The 17,481-nt window shown below is 39.0% G+C and overlaps 1 protein-coding gene across 1 annotated transcript in view; it reads left to right on the plus strand.

Annotated features, from left to right (window-relative positions):
• Positions 1–5,198: 5,198 nt before the first annotated feature.
• SIMC1 (SUMO interacting motifs containing 1) overlaps positions 5,199–17,481 on the plus strand; it is a 29,033-nt gene continuing 16,750 nt past the window's right edge. The window contains exons 1-2 of the mRNA XM_074292170.1: positions 5,199–5,825; positions 11,652–12,464. Of these exons, the coding sequence (XP_074148271.1) occupies positions 5,214–5,825; positions 11,652–12,464 (1,425 nt within the window). The 5' untranslated portion in view covers positions 5,199–5,213. The remainder of the gene's footprint in view (positions 5,826–11,651; positions 12,465–17,481) is intronic.

Here is a 17,481-nt window from a genome sequence, read left to right on the forward strand (position 1 = left end):
ATGGTATATGAATGTTATGTAATATTATTATTCTCTAAGAAGTAATGAATAGGTTGATTTCAGAAAAGCCTGGAGAGACTTACATGAACTGATGCCGATGATGCCGAGTGAAGTGAGCAGAATCAGATCATTGTACACAGTAACAAGATTATGTGATGGTCAACTGTGATAGACTTGGCTCTTCTCAGCAATATCCAAATGATAATTTCAAGTGATGCAAGATAATTCCAGTAGACTTGGGATGGAAAAATGCCATCTACATCCAGAAAGAAAATTATGAAGACTAACTGTGGATCAAAACAGAGTATTTAATCTCTTTTTTTTTCTTTCTCTTTCTTGATTTTTTTTCCCTTTTGGTCTAATTTTTCTTGTATAACATAACAAATTTGGAAATATGTTTAAAAGGATTGTACATATATAATCTATTTCAGATTGCTTGTTTGCTGTCTTAGGGAGGGAAGAGGCTAAGGGAGGAAGGGAGAAAAATTTGGAACATAAAATCTTAAAAAAAATGAATGTTGAAAACTATTTTTACATGTATTTGGAAAAATAAGATACTATTGAGAGAAAAAAAAAGAGTTAAAGTTGGAGTTTGTAGAAAATAACTGAAGAATAACAGTTCTTTTAGATTACCACTTGGTGGCAACTACTATATAAATAAGAAATTTGTGATAAATTAGCTGCCATGCTTAGGCATAAAAATTAGCAATTCAAGAGGAAATCTTTGTATCCAGTGGAGAAAAACTAGGATTGGTGGAGACTGGGTTGAGAAGTATCTTGGCTTTCTGTTTTGAGTTGGTTTTCCTCCAGTTATGTGAGCAAGAAGAGGGCTTGTAATTTCAGATCAATAAAGAGCAATATATAAAGGGAAATAGTAGTAGTTCCCCAAGAGACTAGTGGGAAAGTAGTTACACAGGATCTACAGAAGGCTTGTAAGAACAGAAATGGCTTTCTATGCTGTATGTGAAGTGGTATAATCTGCTGTCTTTGATTAGCTAGTATAAAAGGGAGCAGTATAGTTGTTCAAAACACCTCTTCCCAAGATGTCTCAAAAATTTCCCCTTTAAAATAAAAGAACTATTCCATCTCCAATTAGAGATGTTTTTTTTTTTTGTTTTGTTTTGTAGTTCCCAGGTATCCCAAGTGATTGATTGGTTGGATATGATAGAGACAATAGCCCCAAAGGCTCATTCTTATCTTATCATATAGTAGAAATCTATTATCTACAAGAACTAGAGTGCTATCCAAAAATTACTTCACTCGGACTGAGCTGAACATTATTGCAATTTTCGAAATAGGGAGAGATCTTCCCAACAGTTTAAGGATTTTTAGACAAATCAGTAAAATTGTGTAGTTAAGTGGAAAACAAAGTATCCTAAGGAATTTTTGTTGTTTCAAATGAGTTTGACTAGTGCCAAGAAGAACAGCCTTGGGGCTCATTTTTGCAAAGAAAAAAAAAAGTCTTTGTTTTAAATAGTTACTGTGGGAAAGATAGTGGAAGAGAAGGCAACAATCCAAGAGAACTCTCTCAACATTTCTCTCCAAACAACTTTAAAATAACATATCAAATTAAAATCTATAGAATTTTGTTGGTAGAACCAACAAAAGTTTGGGCTAAGACTTTTTCCATTTTCAGTCAACTTAAGAATTGACCCCTTTGCCACTGGGGTAGAGGCTGGCCAGGAGCCCAACATAACAATGACACCAGCTGTGGGCGTGAGCCCAACAACAGAACCTAAAGACAGAAAGGGCATTAGACAACTCTCAGAGAAAGAAGACCGGACCCTGAGCTGGCATTAGATGCAGAGTCCTTTTGCATTGTCCATAGACAGTTTCAGGGCAGAGAGAAGTACTGGTGCTTGTGGCTGCAGGAACGCAGAGGCCCTTGCTGGGAAAAGATTACAGCTCAGGTGAGAAGAGCAGTGACCACACTTCTTATCCCCAGATCACACTACCTTGGAAGCACTGAAAACTAACCCACAGAACTATCTCTGAAAATAGCATTCAGGAAAAAACCTGAAGCTTGGGATAGTGCTGGGAACAGAGCCCAATTTTAAAATAAAAAAAGTCAAGAGATGAGCTAGAAAAAAATGAGCAAACTAACAAAAAAAATTGACCATGAAAAACTACTTGGTGACAGAAATGACCAAGATATAAACTTAGTGTTTGAACTAATTTTTCTCATAAGCAGTATTTTGAACAGCTATACTGCTCCCTTTTATACTAGCTAATCTAAGACACCAGACTATATCATTTCACATGTGGATATGTGGATGGAAGTTATAGTCCCTCACTCTATACCACTCAGGGCTCTGGCTACTGCCTGGAGCTCAAGGTTGCCAGGAATCCTGGGTCCTCTACCCTACTGCTGCCTATAACATCAAAACAGCGACAAGGAAAGCTTAAAAGGGAAAAAAAGAATGTAAATTGGACATAAGTCCAAAAGAATTCCTGGAGGAGCTAAAGAAAGAGTTAAGAATGTAAAGGAAAATTTGATGAAAGAAATGAGTGATACAAAAAAAAATTATGAAAAGAGAAGTAATGGCTTCATAAAACAAGTACAAACAGATGCTAAAGAAAATAATTACAGCTTTTTGTTTGGATTCTACATGCGAGATGAATAGAATTTTCATTAAAGAGAAAAAGGCTTCAACTAACCAATCTGTCTACCTATATATACCTATATATATGTTCTGTTAGCTAGAAAACAATAACAATTCTATTATATTCAGAGAAGAAGGCTATCATTTATAGTTGCAAAGATCTTAAATAGAAAAAATATATTGACACGAGTATTGCACTACAGAGACTATATATTATAAAGAGAAGGTAACATCATTCTTCTATATTCCCAGACTCAGTCCTACTATTTCTTCCTACCTCCCATCCTCCAAATCTCATCAGCTACTATTTTATCCATTTTGCCTTCACAACATCTCTTGTACCTGTATCTTTGTTGAATGGATGAATAGCATATGCTGAGCCTCCACATTTAGCTTTGATTTTTTAAATTGTAAGACAGCCAAGAATAAATGTCACTTTCTTTTCTGATGCTCCTCTGGTTGGTTGTTCTGCTCCCTCCCTTCTAATTTCAATGTACCTTGATACTGGTTGTTAATTGGTTCCAGCAGACACAAATGATGAAAATGAAAACGACAGGTATGGAAATAATCTTTCTCATAAGGAGTACATCTTCAGTCCACAGCCTGAGCATCTCTCCCCACCTAATTCCTCAAAGCGGCAAGGAGTTTCTAGCTACAGAAAAATAAGCCAGCTCAGCCAGGCTCCTCCCTTCTTGACCCAACTCACTTTCTGAAAGAAATAGTGACCACTGTATTCTCCCCCCACCCCACAACATCCATGCTTCCGGGGGGGGGGGCTGGGTATGTGGGTGGAAGCTATGGTCCCTCGCCCTATACCACTCTAGCTACTGCCTGAGCTCCAGGTGGCCAGGAGTTCCCCGTCCTCTGCCCCAATGCTGCCTTTCCTATGCTCCCACTACTGCTGCCATTCCTCCTACCGAGCACACCAGCCAGTGACCTTCCACTACTACTATTTTGGAAGCCTGTACACCCTATACTGCCCAGTAATGAGCACTTCAGCATCATGGGCTACAACCTGACAGTCCTTAGCTGGAGAGGAGCTGCCTCCTATCTGAAGAAGCAGAGGACAAGAGCAACGGCGGTGGGGGCTGGGCAGTACATCTGGCCAATCTCACATCCTTACTGCTCAACCAAGACTTGAGAAGAAAGTCAGGCAAATATCAAGTTTTGAAGTATCTTTTTACTTGTTGAAATGCATGGATTACCTAATTCAATGAGTTTTGAAAGAGACAAGTGCTAAAGTATCCTGTATTTTATATTGTCACTAGCAGAATTTTAACAAAAATCAAACTAAGACAATCCTCTGAACATGATAACTTTTGTTAATAGAGTATCAAACCTATCAGCAAAGGGGTCTGGTTATCTGCTTTCATTTGTGCCAAAGACTCCTGGGTGAGAACTGAGAGGGCTTTTTAAGCCTGTGTGCTTAGGCTTTCTGATTGGCCTGACAGGTGCATCGTTTGGATCTCCCTGGGAAAGGCAAGGCAGTCCTGATTGGAGGATGAGGAAGAGATTAATAGTTCTCTGTTCCTCCCTATTCATCTCCCTTCCCCCCTCACCACTACCCCCCAATAATGTTCAAAGAAGTGAGGTGGCCTTCCTTAGGTGGCTAATTGGACCCCTCTCTGACACAGAATTCCTAGTTGTTATGCTTAAGGGCTATCAAACTGGGCATACCCTTTGACCCAGCAGTGTTTCTCCTAGAGAGATCTTAAAGGAGTGAAAGAGATCCACACGTGCAAAAATGTTTGTAGCAGCCCTTTTTGTAGTGACTACAAACTGGAAAATGAATGGATGTCCATCAATTGGAGATTGGCTGAATAAATTGTGGTATATGAATGTTATGGAATATTATTGTTCTGTAAGAAACAACCGGCAGGATGATTTCAGAGAAGTCTGGAGAAATTTACAGGAACTGATGCTGAGTGAAATGAGCAGAACAGGAGATCATTGTGCAGGGCAACAAGATTGTACGATGACCAATTCTGACAGATGTGGCTATGGTTAACAATAAGATGATTCAGGCAGGATCCAACGGTCTTCTGATAGAGCCATCTGCACCCAGAGAGGGGCCTGTGGGGATTGAGTGTACATCACAACATAGTGTTTTCAAGTTTTTTGTTGTTGTTTGCTTGCATTTTGTTTTCTTTCTCATTTTTCCTTTTAGATCTGATTTTTCTTTGCAGCATAATTGTGTTAATATGTATTCCCATTAATCAACACATATTTTGGAGTGTTTGCCATCTAGGGAAGGGAGTGGGGGAGAAGGGAGGGGAAAATTTTGAAACACAAGGTTTTGTAAGGATGAATGTTTAAAATCATCAGTGCATATCTTTTGAAAATAAAAAGCTTTTATTTAAAAAAAAGAATTACTAATTGGTTTATGAGATTCAGTTGCCTCTAGCAATCGATCAAACAACCAGCCATCTCAATCAGGTTCCGTTTCCCAATTCGAAGGAAAGACCCCACTCGCGAAATCCTCTCCCTTCATACTCAGTGTGGAGTAGGAGAGGTTGCTACGGGGTTCGGACGCCAGCCCCTGCCCAGCCAGATTCGGGGTTTTCCCCTCAAGCCCAGCCCACTGAGTGCGTGCCCAGGCTCCGCCCTCCCATGCCCTTCCACCCCCAGAGCCCTGCAGAGGAGCTCGGGAGGCCTCCTACAAGCAGGCTTCCCCGCGCCGAGAGGCCCGCCTTCGCCCCGAAGCGCCCTTTCTCTTTTTCCCAGGCTCGAGGGCCCGGTACGAGCCGGAGCCCAAGCCCTGCCCGAGGATCCATGACTCGAGCCGGGCCTCCCTCTCCGCTTCAGAGCGCACACCGGGCCCCTCCAAGCCCGCCTGGGCCTTGGCTTCCATTGCAGAGGAAACTCGGACAGGGATACGAGCGGGAAGACGCTGAGGCGAGAGCGAGGGCGAGGCCCGGGCTGGACCGGGATGGCCGCAACCGTAGCCGCAGCCGCAGCCGCAGCCGCAGCCCTAGACACTCGGGAGCGGAGACCCTAGCTTCCAGGAGCGCCTCAGAAGCCGAGACCATGACGGAACTCATTGTGATTTCGGATGACAGCGATGACGAGCGTTGCAATCCTGGTAGAAGCTCCAGCGCTGGCCGAACCTGCGGGTCCTGGCAGAGCCGGATCCGAAGCGGACCCCAGATAAGAAGAGGACGCCGGATCAGAATCAAGCACTGGATCCGAGAAGCCGAATCCAGCAGTTCCCACGCTGTGGTGGTGAGTCCGTGTCCGCTCCTCACCCCTTGGCTTTCCTTGCCTCTCCTTCCCCTCTTCCTCCCCCTCTCCTTTCCCATGTCGTGCTTCTCCCCAGTTTTCATTCTCTTTCCCCCTCCTTCCCCCTCCCATCTCGTCCTCCTTCCCTTCCCCTTCCCTCCCCCCTTGCTAATGTCTTCCCTCTATTATCCTCATTTCTTTTTCTGTTTGTATGTTTCTTGTCTGCACGCTGTCACCCTTTATTGGATTGTGCACTCCTTGAGAGCCTAGGGAAGTAGCCCTTCTCTCCCCACCCTCCTACTCTCTTTTTTGCTCCCTTTTCTCACCTCTTCTTTCCTCTCTCCCCTTTCCATTTTCCCTTCCCTTTTTTACCGGCCCACCACCTCTGCCGCTCCTCCCCTTTACCCATCATAACTGTAAAGCTTCTTGAAGAAATGAAGGACCAGCTTTAGAGAACGGGTCCAGGGACTTCGCTCTCTTTTTTCCAAATTTATTTGCCGTAAATATTAAGCAGCATCTTCTTTATCGCTTCTTCAGCTAGCTCCATGAAGCAGGTAAACATCATGTAATCCTTTAGTCGTTGTCAGTCGTGGACTCACAACCCCATTTGGGGTTTTCTTGATAAAGATCCTGAAGAGGTTTGCCAGTTCCTTTTCCAACTTATTTCACAAATGAGGAAACTGAGGCAGGCAGGGTTAAGTGACTTGCTCAGCTACTGTCTGAGGTCGGATTTGAATTCCAGTCTTCCTGACCCCAATGCCACATATCTAGCTTAATAAATCATGTTATAAGTAACAAGTTAAAAGGTCAAAGATCAACTTTACTTATCTATAAAATGAAAGGGCTTGAACTAGATAATTTCTAAGATACTTTTTATTCTCAGTCATTTAATTCCGACTTTATCCCTTCTAGTCTTCAACTCCTTTTGTTCTAAATCTTTTAACTCCGACTTCATCCACTCCACTCTTCTATCTAGTAGTTTCTTTTTAAAATATTTTATTCCTAATTATATGTAAAGACAGTTTTTGTCGTTCTTTATTTTTTAAATTTTGGATTCCAAATTTTCTCCCTCCATTCCCACACACATATAGTAAGCAGTTTGATATAGGTTTACATGTGTAGTTATGCAAAATGCACTTCCACATTAATCCTGTTATTAAGAAAGACACAAAAGAAAAAAATACACATTTAAAAAAATGAAAAATAGTATATCTCAATTTGCATTCAGCCTTCATCGATTATTTCTTTAGATTGTAGATATCTTTTATCTTGAGACCTTTGGAATCATCTTGGACACTGTATTGCTGCAAAAGGCTAAGTCATTATACAGTATTGCTGTTGTGTATAATAGTCTGGTTTTTTTTCACTTGACTTTGTATCAGTTTGTGTAAATCTTCCTAGATTTTTCTGAAGGCATCCTACTAATCATCTTATAAATATCAGACCATTCCATACAATCATATATTACAATTTGTTAAGCCATTCCCCAATTAATGGTCATCCTTTCAATTTCCAATTTTTTGCCACCACAAAAAGAGCTGCTATAAATATTTTTGTACAAACAGGTTCTTTCCCTTCCCCCCCCCCTTTTTTTTTTAATCTCTTTGGGGATATAAACCTACTAGTGGTTTGGCTGAAACAAAGGATATACCTTTTATATGGTTTTATAGCCCTTTGTTTATAGTTCCAAATTGTTCTTCAAAACGATTAGGTCAATTGTTTTGGGTCAAGTGCATTAATGACCTCATCAACATTTGTTATTTTTCTTTTCTGCCAGCTAATCTGTTAGGTGTTAATACCTCAAAGTTGTTTTAATTTGCATTTCTGTAAGCTGGAGTGGTTTAGAGCACTTTTTCAAATGACTTATAAATTGCTTTGATTTCTTCTAAAAATTTCCTGTTCAAATCCTTTGATCATTTATTGGGGAATGACTGATATTTATATAAATTTGCCTCAGTTCTGTGTATAATTGAGATCCTTGCTGTAAAAAAATTTTCCCCAGTTTTCTGCTTTTAATCTTGATTGCATTGTTTGTGCAAATATATTATAGTTTGCACAGTATATATGTCATATATATATATAATAATCAAAATTTTCCATGTTATACCATGTAATACTCCCTATTTCATGTTTGTCATAAATTCTTCCCTACTCCATAGATCTAACGTAAACTTATTTCTTCTCCTAATTTGCCCATGATATCATCCTTGATATGTAAATCTGTATCCCTTTTGATTTTATCTTGCTATACAATTTGAAATATTTGTCTATATCTAGTTTATGCCATAATGTTTTCCATTTTCTCCAGCAACTTTTGTCAAATAGTGAGTTCTTGTCCCAAAAGCTTGGATCTTTGTGTTTCTCAAATGCTAAATTATTATGGTCATTGACTACTGTGTCTTGTGTACCTGATCTGTTCCATTGATCTACCACTCTTATTTCTTAGCAGTACCAGATTGTTTGATGATTACAGCTTTATAACTTTGAGAACTGGTACTATGAGGTCACCTTCCTTCATTGACTCCCTTGATGTTCTTGACCTTTTGTTCTTCCAAATGAATTTTGATTTTTTTTCTAGCTCTATAAAATACTTTTTCATAGTTTGGCATGACAATTTTTTCTCATTCTTAAAGCAATCCATTGGACCTAATTGTCCTCTCAAAATAGTGTCTTTAACTATCTCCTCCATTCTTAATTGATTTGTAAGAAAAGTTGGGTATACCATCAAATCAACCAAAACAATTCCCTTCTAGTTAACCTCTTATCAGTTTTCAATCTTGGTTTCTCTAACACTATTGACCAACTTCTGGGTTTATTTTTTCCGTCTGTGCTTTTGTGGAATTATGTTCTCTTGATTCTCCCTTTATCCATATGACTATTTGTTGTTCTCTGTCTTTTTTACAGGATCATCATGTTGTTCACACACAGATACACCTCCACACCTGGACCAACTTCGCTATATTAGTCTCTTTTAATTATCATCTCTATGCAGATGACTCTTAGATGAGCCTATTTCAAATCCAGAATATCCAAAGATAGATAGAAAATTCCAAGTTCATAGAAGGAATAATTTCCTGGAAATTGAGTTGTCTGAAACTTTAGTGAGCTACCGTTTCAGGCAATAATTTCTCTTTATTTTTTATTTGGCTTCAGTACACAGTTGAACGACCGTTGTTAATACATCATGAAGGACATTCCTGCCCAGTCCTGTGAATCATTGGATTAGATGATCTACTAGTGACAAAAAGGAACAACACATACATACACACTGAGTTAGATACAGAAATTCATGTCACTTAGTCGGGAAATAGGAAGGAAAGGGTAGAAGGGAAAATTAGAGGGAAGGCAGATTCAAAGGATTAGTCATAACAAAATCAACTTTTACAGATATAAAAAATAATAAGTTTTTTTGGAATGGCAAAGAATGGGAATCTGAGAGAGTGCCCATCAGCTGGGGAATTGTCAAAATATGATTTATAAATGTGATAGAATACTATTGTACTATGAGAAATCTGATAAGACTTATATGAACTGAAGAATTGATGCTGTGAAGTGAATAGAACCGGAACAATTTTATACAGTGGTAACAATATAGTAAAGATATTTCAACTTTGGAAAAATTAGGCATTCTGATCAGCCATAATGACCAATACTAGGATTACAGAAGACTAATGGGGAAGCATGCTACCCATCTCCTAAGAAAGATGAAGATCTCAGAAAAGAGACATATTTTGTTTGGAGATAGCCAGTCTGGACATTTGTTTTGCTTTACTATACATGTTTATAATGAGGATTTTGGTTTTCTTTTATTCTCAGTTATCTGGGGAATAAGAGGAAGGGAGTAGGATTAAAATAGGAAGGAAAAAAGGTGGACTTTTGCTGATTAAAAAATTTCTATCTCTGTCTATATATGTGCACACATACATACATATACACACATGTACATACATCCTTGACTTTACTTTGAAGTTCCTTATTATGTGTTACTGTATCTCTTTGCTTGCTATGTGATACACATTTTCAGTTCACTAAAGACCATGTTGTTTTCCATGTCTTAAAAGCTACACAACACTGTTAGTATATTAGTATTGATAATAGGCTTTGTAGACGTTTACTCAAGAGACTTAATAATTTCCTTTTTTCTCAATTTTATTTTTTTCCTCCCCAGCCTGCCTTAGGGAAGGCTACAATTAAACACTAATATATGTATGTGTATACACACACACACACACATATATATATGTAAGACCATACTATACTATAGATATTTCTACTTCAGTTCTTTCTCTTAAGGTGAATAGCATTTTCTTTTATAGGTGCAAGACTTTCTATGTTTTTCTTAAATCATCCATTTTTTATTATAGCTTTTTATTTACAAAACATATGCATGGGTAATTTTTTTCAACAATGACTTGCAAAACTACCCCTCCCCTAGATGGCAGGTAGTTCCATACATGTTAAATATGTTAAAATATATGTTAAATCCAATACATGTATACATATTTATACAGTTATCTTGTTAAACAAGAAAAATCAGATCTAGAAAAAAAAAAAACTTGAGAAGGAAAACAAAAAGCAAACAGAAAGAGTGAGATTTTACTATGTGTGGCCCACACACAGTTCCCACAGTCCTCTCTCTGGGTGTAGATGACTCTTTTCATTACTGAACAATTGGAACTGTTTTGAATCATCTCATTGTTGAGCAGCTCATCATTTCTTACATCACTATAGTATTCTGTCACAGTCATATACTACTCTTGTTTAGCCATTCCCCAATTGAAGAGCATCTGTCATTTTAGATACTCTGATAAGTATAAAATGGTATCTTAAAATTGTTTTAATTTGTATTTCTTCAGTAATGATTTAGAGCATTTTTTCATTTGACTATATAATTTTGATTTCTTCATTGAAAAACTACCTGTTTATATCCTTTAACCATTTATCAATTGGGGAATAACTTGTATTCTTACAAATTTGATAAAGTTCTTTGTATGGATGAGAAATAAGGACTTTAATAGATTCTCTTAAACTTTCCCCCCAATTTTCTGCTCTCCTTCTAATCTTAGCTTCATTGGTTTTATTTGTACAAAATTTTTTTCATCTAATATAATTGAAAATTATCCTCACAGTGCTCTCTTTCTTGTTTATCCATTATTCTCCTAACTATGAGACTATTAGATAATATGTTCCATATACTTAATATTTTCTTGTGGTATCTCCTTTTATATCTGTCATGTATCCATTTTGGTCTTATCTTGGTACAAGGTTTAAGATATTGGTCTGTGCCCAATTTCTGCCAGACAGCTTTTCAGCTTTTCCAAAAATTTTTACCAAATAATGAATTCTTACCCACAAAGCTTAAATTTTTATATTTGTCAAATACAAGATTACTGAAATTTTTTATTGCTATGCATTATGTTTCTATTCTGTTCCACCAACCCCATCTTTCTATTTCTTAGCCAGTTCCAGATAGTTTTGATATTTACTGCCTTACAACTTAGTTTAAGGTCTGGTACTGCTGTATTTCCTTCCTTTACATTTTTCCCCATTGGTTTCTTTGAAATTCTTGACCTTTTTTCCTTCCATTTGTTAGTTTTTTTTGACTTTATAATTTCTTAAGGGCAATCTGTTTTGTTTTCATATTTAATTCAAGGCACAACTCATTATCCATTTCTTTTCAATTAATCTGGGTAATTGATAACTTCATCCACTTGGTTTTTCTTGTGTGGTTTATTAGGTCAAGTTCCCGAGTGATTATGTATCTTTTCTTTACTAAGAAAGTTTAGAATCATTAGTTAATGTTTCATTTTCTTTACCTTCCCCCAACAGGATTTCATCGATTTAACCGAAGACCCTGACCCAGTAGTGAAGACTTACCCAGTAGGGAAGACTCCCGATGGAGTTAGTTTTATAGATCTGACGGGGCTGGAGGATGAGGAAGAGGAGGAGGAGGAGGAGGGGGAGGGTCCCTTTAGCTCTGCTTATGCTTGTAAGAACAGTGTGAACCTAGATCCGGAGTCTGGCCCTTGTTCTCAGAAGCAGCATTCCCATTGTGCGGCAGATGCCGGCCATCCTATCAAAAGTGAGGTAACACGGCGGACCCCGCGCCCGGAGAAGGAAGCTCGTGGAAGCCTGCCTTCTGGGCAGGACCCGGTCTGGGGCTCTGAATGTGAAGAGCGCCTCCCTGCGGTATCCAGCGGTGAGGACTCAGTGTGTAGCTCGGAGCGCAACTGCAGCACGACGACCTTCAACAGCGACCTGGGCTCTCTGGCCAGTTCACGGCTCTCCTCGGACGTTTTCTCACTCTCCCCAAACAGCAGCTGCAGTGACAGCGGTAGCCAGAGGCCCAGTCTCCTGAAGGACTCCCCCGACCGGTGCGCGAGTAACTGGCAGAAGAAGGGAGCCTCTGCTGAGCGGGCTGGTCAGCTCCTGAAGGACTTCTCCCCCGTTGCACAACGGGCTCCCTGGGCTTCTGCTCTGGAGAGCCCAGACAGGGCAGCGAAGCCGGCGGCTGCCAGGACAGGAAAGGCCCCAGAGAACTTGCCCAGGAAACCCTGCCTGCACAGACTAAGGTATTTCCTCAGACCTCCGGTGCATCACCTCTTCTTCCAGGCGCTGATACAGGACAAAGAAGTCCCAGAGGTAATGGTTCCTTCCAGCACCCACCGATAACAAGAGAAATGGGGCAGTCATGGGCAGCTGAACTGAAGTTAGGAGGGTGGGGCTGGGAATAATAGTGTCTGTGTCCGCACAAACCTTGATTCCATCTCCTTTTTGTACAAAAATCAGTCCTCGTTTTAGCCTCTCCTATAATAAGATCTGAGGAAATTTTAGTGGTCATCTGACAATCAGTTACCATCTCTGTAAAATGGAGATAATACTTATTCACTTTATAATTACTTGAAGGAAAGCACTTGATAAAATTTAAAAGCCCTTTGAGGAATCCCGCTGACTAATTCTATTCTGCTGGTCAAGACAGATCAGTTAGTGACACCCTCTTCCCCCTTTGGTGCCAGATATTTGGTACTTGACCTGTGGCTCTCTTACATTATTAGGATAGTTACATGTATATGTGTCTCTGCCCGCTTCTAAACCATGCGCTGCAAGCAGGCTGGGCTCTATTGTGTCTAATTTTTCTTTCTCGCCCTGCACAAGTATGGTGCTCTTCATGATTAGGGGCTTAATAATTGCTGAACTTGTTGACTAGAAAACTTGTGTTGCTTTGACTGAAGGTTGCTTCCATTCCCTCTACCAGCTGATCCCAGCATTCAGAAAATCTTAGAAAGTGTCTCAATCAACTGGCCTGGAAATTCAACTCAACAGATGTTTATTATTTACCTTTATGTGCAAACTATGGTCAGTGCTGGGGAGAAGAGGGGTACACATTTTAAGTTGATTGATTTCTATCACTTCATCAGTTAAAATAGCCAGGCCAGTACTTAATAAGATTAAGGAATTCATAATGATTCTATCCTAGATATCTGTCTGACCTTCTCAAATTCCATACCATCATTTGTCTTTTATCTTTTATGTGGCCTGACTCAGTCTTGCTTCTTTTGATCCTTGTTCTTCATCTTTTAATGGTTGTGTCGTATTGGAGGTTAAAAGAATCCTTAAACCCTCAGCGGTCATAATTATGTATGCATGTAAATTTACTATTGCCCATGGGGGGAAGGGAGCTATCTAAGAAACTGATGGGAAAAGAGTGAGCCATTTCCAGGGTTTTTGAAGTAGATACTATCTAGGTAACATGAATGTAAGAGTAAAGTACCATAAGCCTTAAATTGATTTACTCTTTAAATATTTTGAAGTTTCTAGCAATTTAGACTTGATAGCACTAAGAAACAAAAATATGGCTATCACAGAGTGGCTTCCAAAAATATTTTTCAAGATCTTCAAACTTTGCAAGCATTTATTGAGTACTTATTATGTTCCAGGCACTGTTCTAAGCAACAGAGATACAAAGGTAGAATGAAAAATAGTCCTTGCTGGAAGAGATTATATTCTACATTTTTAAAGGATCATAACTTTGTGGGAGGAGAACTCACAGCTTTTCTGATAATATTTATTCCCCAGCTGTTTTTTTTTTAACCTTGGGTCCTCTTGCGTCAATCAATCTTAGGAAGATAATTAATGGGCTTTGTTTGGATTTTATTTTTAATAAGCTTAGGATATTTCCTTTCTTTGATTCATTTCTCTTATAGAAGAATTGTTATCAATGAATATAAATGTCAAAAAAAGAACCCAGGATGGGGGGAAATAACATTGACTGTAGCTTTAAAATACTTGAATTTCGGTCATGATCTTGGGATTGATTCAGTAGCTGTGGTCCCTTGGGCAGGTGCTGCTGGTATTCTAATCAGCCAGGTCCTTCTTCTTTACCATGGGGATTGTTAATTCATACGTTTTTATAATTCACAATGGGAAGACAAATGTCCAAAGACCTGGGTTCAGATTTGGACTTTGGTACTAATTGCCTGTGTGGCTTAGGATAAATTACTTCTTCTTTGGGACTCAGTTTCTTCATATATAAAATGGAAAGGCTGCACTAGATGACCTCTTTTAAAGCCTAGCTGTTAATCTGTTATCATTCAGAGAGTTACTATGAAAAAAGTCTTCCCAAATTGTAAATATTTGTGTCATATAAGCATCTGCTGTTATTAATCTTTTCAGGAAGTTTTAATTTTTCCATTAAGCACTGAATAATTTCTATTTGACTTAGTTCTTAATCACTTTTACCTTTGGTATAGAGCTATCAAAGAATGTTGTAAATAATTACTTCCATTTATGGATGGGAAATAAGTATAGAGAGAAAACTCAATGACTTGTCCAGAGGTATAGCAGAAATCAGAAGCAGAGCAAGATTTCCAACTGTCTCTTAATCAATATATTATTATTATTATTATTATTATTATATTATTATTATTAATCAACATATTAGTTAACTTAAATAGATTACTGGGCAATATATCATCATCAAGGGTACCTGCCATGTTGATTGTATATATATTGTCAGATCCTTGTTGTGTCCTGCTTTCTAGAGCCTTCATACCAGGGTGATTAAAATATACCTTCCTATATTAAAATATACCTCTTCCTAGTGGAGAAGTGATGAGGCAAGACTCCCAAGGATGGTAAAAAAATGGAGTCTGTTTATTTCAAGGTCTCTCCCCTTTTTATAATGTAACAAAAATACGGTGCAAGTGGAATCACACAAGCAACTTGTTATTGTATGTAGTTTGCCACCTGGTGTCACTCTGCTTCAATCTCAACACAGGTTGTCACTGCCCCCTGACTTCTCAGGAAGATGGAGAGCTCTTAGGGGAGATGGGGGAGCCCATCAGGTTTCCTCTGGGCTGAAGGGTCTTATACCTCACCCAGAATTTCCCCACTGATTGACCCTCTACAGCTCGCCCTTTCTTTTGTTTTAATTAAAGCAGGTATATACTAGTGCTTAAATCGTAACCATGGAAGGAATCACATAAGCAAGTTGTAATATCACGCAAGCAAGTAGTAATATCACGCAAGCAAGTAGTAACATAACAAACAATATGAATAAACAAAATACTATAAAGATTTCCATGAGACCCAAAAGGAAGGTGTAAAAAATAACTATCAATTCACAACCACACCTATACCTCCTTCAGCAGCCAAAAGATAGTCCAAAAGCAATCTATTGTCCATCACTTCATGTCTCAGGGAATCCAATGATTCCTGCAAGTTTTGAAGTCCTGCATCAGTCTCTTTGAGAATTATTTCTGATGAATGTTCATAAGTACACAAAGGGTTAACTGCCAGGCTCTTTCAGTGGTGGGCAGAGTCAGCAATGGAACTAACATGCCTCTGGATTCTCACCTTAGTCCTCAGGGTCCTGTCCCTTACTGTCTGTCTAATGGACAAGGCAGACACAGCTGGTTGGCACCCATCGAGTTCCTTCTCCATCAGTAGAGATATAAGCAAACTCTCTCCCCCAAGCAGTTAACCTATCTGGTCCCTTCCATTCACCACTTTCTGGATCTCTTCACATCAGCTGGCGATTATCTAAAGATAGTGGAGCTGCTCACACTAGACACTGCCCTTCCAGTGGGTTATAAAACCTGTCTGCTGGAGCCAGTGCATCTTTGTCAAAAATCAAAAATTTTTAATACGTAAAATTTAAATTTAGAAGTTCTCTATGGTTATCTGTGGCTCCTCCTCTCTAGTTTTTAGAGGAGTGTTTCAATCCTGGATTCTGTTGTTGGGAGTCAAAATCTGAATAAATAGCACGAAATTGCATTTCAGCAGTGTATCAGTAGGCCTGAATTTTTTCACTCATTAAGGGAACACTGTGCCACCCACACTGGTGTATTAATTTTCCGTTGAATGGGATCAGGTGAGAGTGGTGGCAGGGGGCCTACAGCAGCCCTGCCTAGCAAAAAGCCAAAGTACTTGGTTCCTAATTGTTGTAAGATGCCTCTTTCCCATAGATTGATGGGGAAACTTTTTTTTTTTTTTTTTAAATAAACACTAAAACCGGAACAAAAATCTCGTGCTCCACCCCCAAATCTCCACCCCAAAGGGGCAGCACCAAGTGTAGCTGCTTTGCTGATGAGTGTCACTGCCCCTCCCACTCCTCCGGTCCAAGAAGACAGATTTAAGGGAGGAAGGGCATGCTCTCAGCTGTAGGAGAATTGAAAATGAGCTTTAGAGGTGAAAAGCAAACTCCTCAGCAAGGTACTTAAGGTACTTAATTCCGTTTCTGCCCTACCTGCAATAGGACTTAAAATACTTAACTCTTTTCTCCCAAAATGGCCTTGCCCTGCTGAGCAGTAACCATCGAAATAAGTCATTAAAATGCTAAAAAAAAAAAAAAAAAGACTTCCTTAGCTCTGCCCCAGGTGCTGTATGCTACAGGGCTTCAACTCCGCTTGCTTTTCTCCTTATACTTCCTTGTCTGGCTGCCCAAGTTAAAATCTTGTTTTAAAACTAGTGGGATTCCTTAATCCATTGTATTCAGTTCATTGTTCTCCCACTACCTTACACATCTATGGCTCCAAATTCTCCTTACAGAGCTACAGAGACGTGCACTCCAGATCATCTGAGAACCAGTGATCTGCTTCCGAGTTACCAACAAACCTCGCTTCTCTGTTAACCAACCTAAGTCTACTTCAGTCTTCCCTCAGAGAGAGGCTCTTAGTATTTGCTTCATTTCGTTTGAAAAAGGAAAGTGGCTAGACTAGCCCTTCCTATACTTACCCTTATAGGTTACGGGACTTCTTCACTCTATTAGGTGCCTCAGTGTTATTGTTAGTGATTTGGAGTATTATTTCCTGTGGTTTCTAATAGTTTGCAATTCTTTTGAAAATTTTTTTCTTCATATCCTTGGACATCTCATCAGAATATTGGGGAATATTTTTGGTCTTTATATAGATAATCTGTTAGTTGCTTATATAACTCACTTATCAAGCCTTTATTGGAGAGAGATATAAAGATTTTTCCCATTTATCTTTTATTTTTAAAGTTTCATCAATACTTATCTTTTTTTATTTTTATCACTCACCACCTACCACCTCTCTCCCCTGCTACAAGTTACCCTCAGTTTAAGTTTCTTCATCTGCAGACTGGAGATAAAGATACATACACAATCTACTTCTCCAGGGTAGTGTTTTAGAAAGCACTT

The sequence above is a fragment of the Sminthopsis crassicaudata genome, chromosome 2, assembly GCF_048593235.1.
Source record: "Sminthopsis crassicaudata isolate SCR6 chromosome 2, ASM4859323v1, whole genome shotgun sequence".
In the NCBI taxonomy this organism is placed as follows: domain Eukaryota; kingdom Metazoa; phylum Chordata; class Mammalia; order Dasyuromorphia; family Dasyuridae; genus Sminthopsis; species Sminthopsis crassicaudata.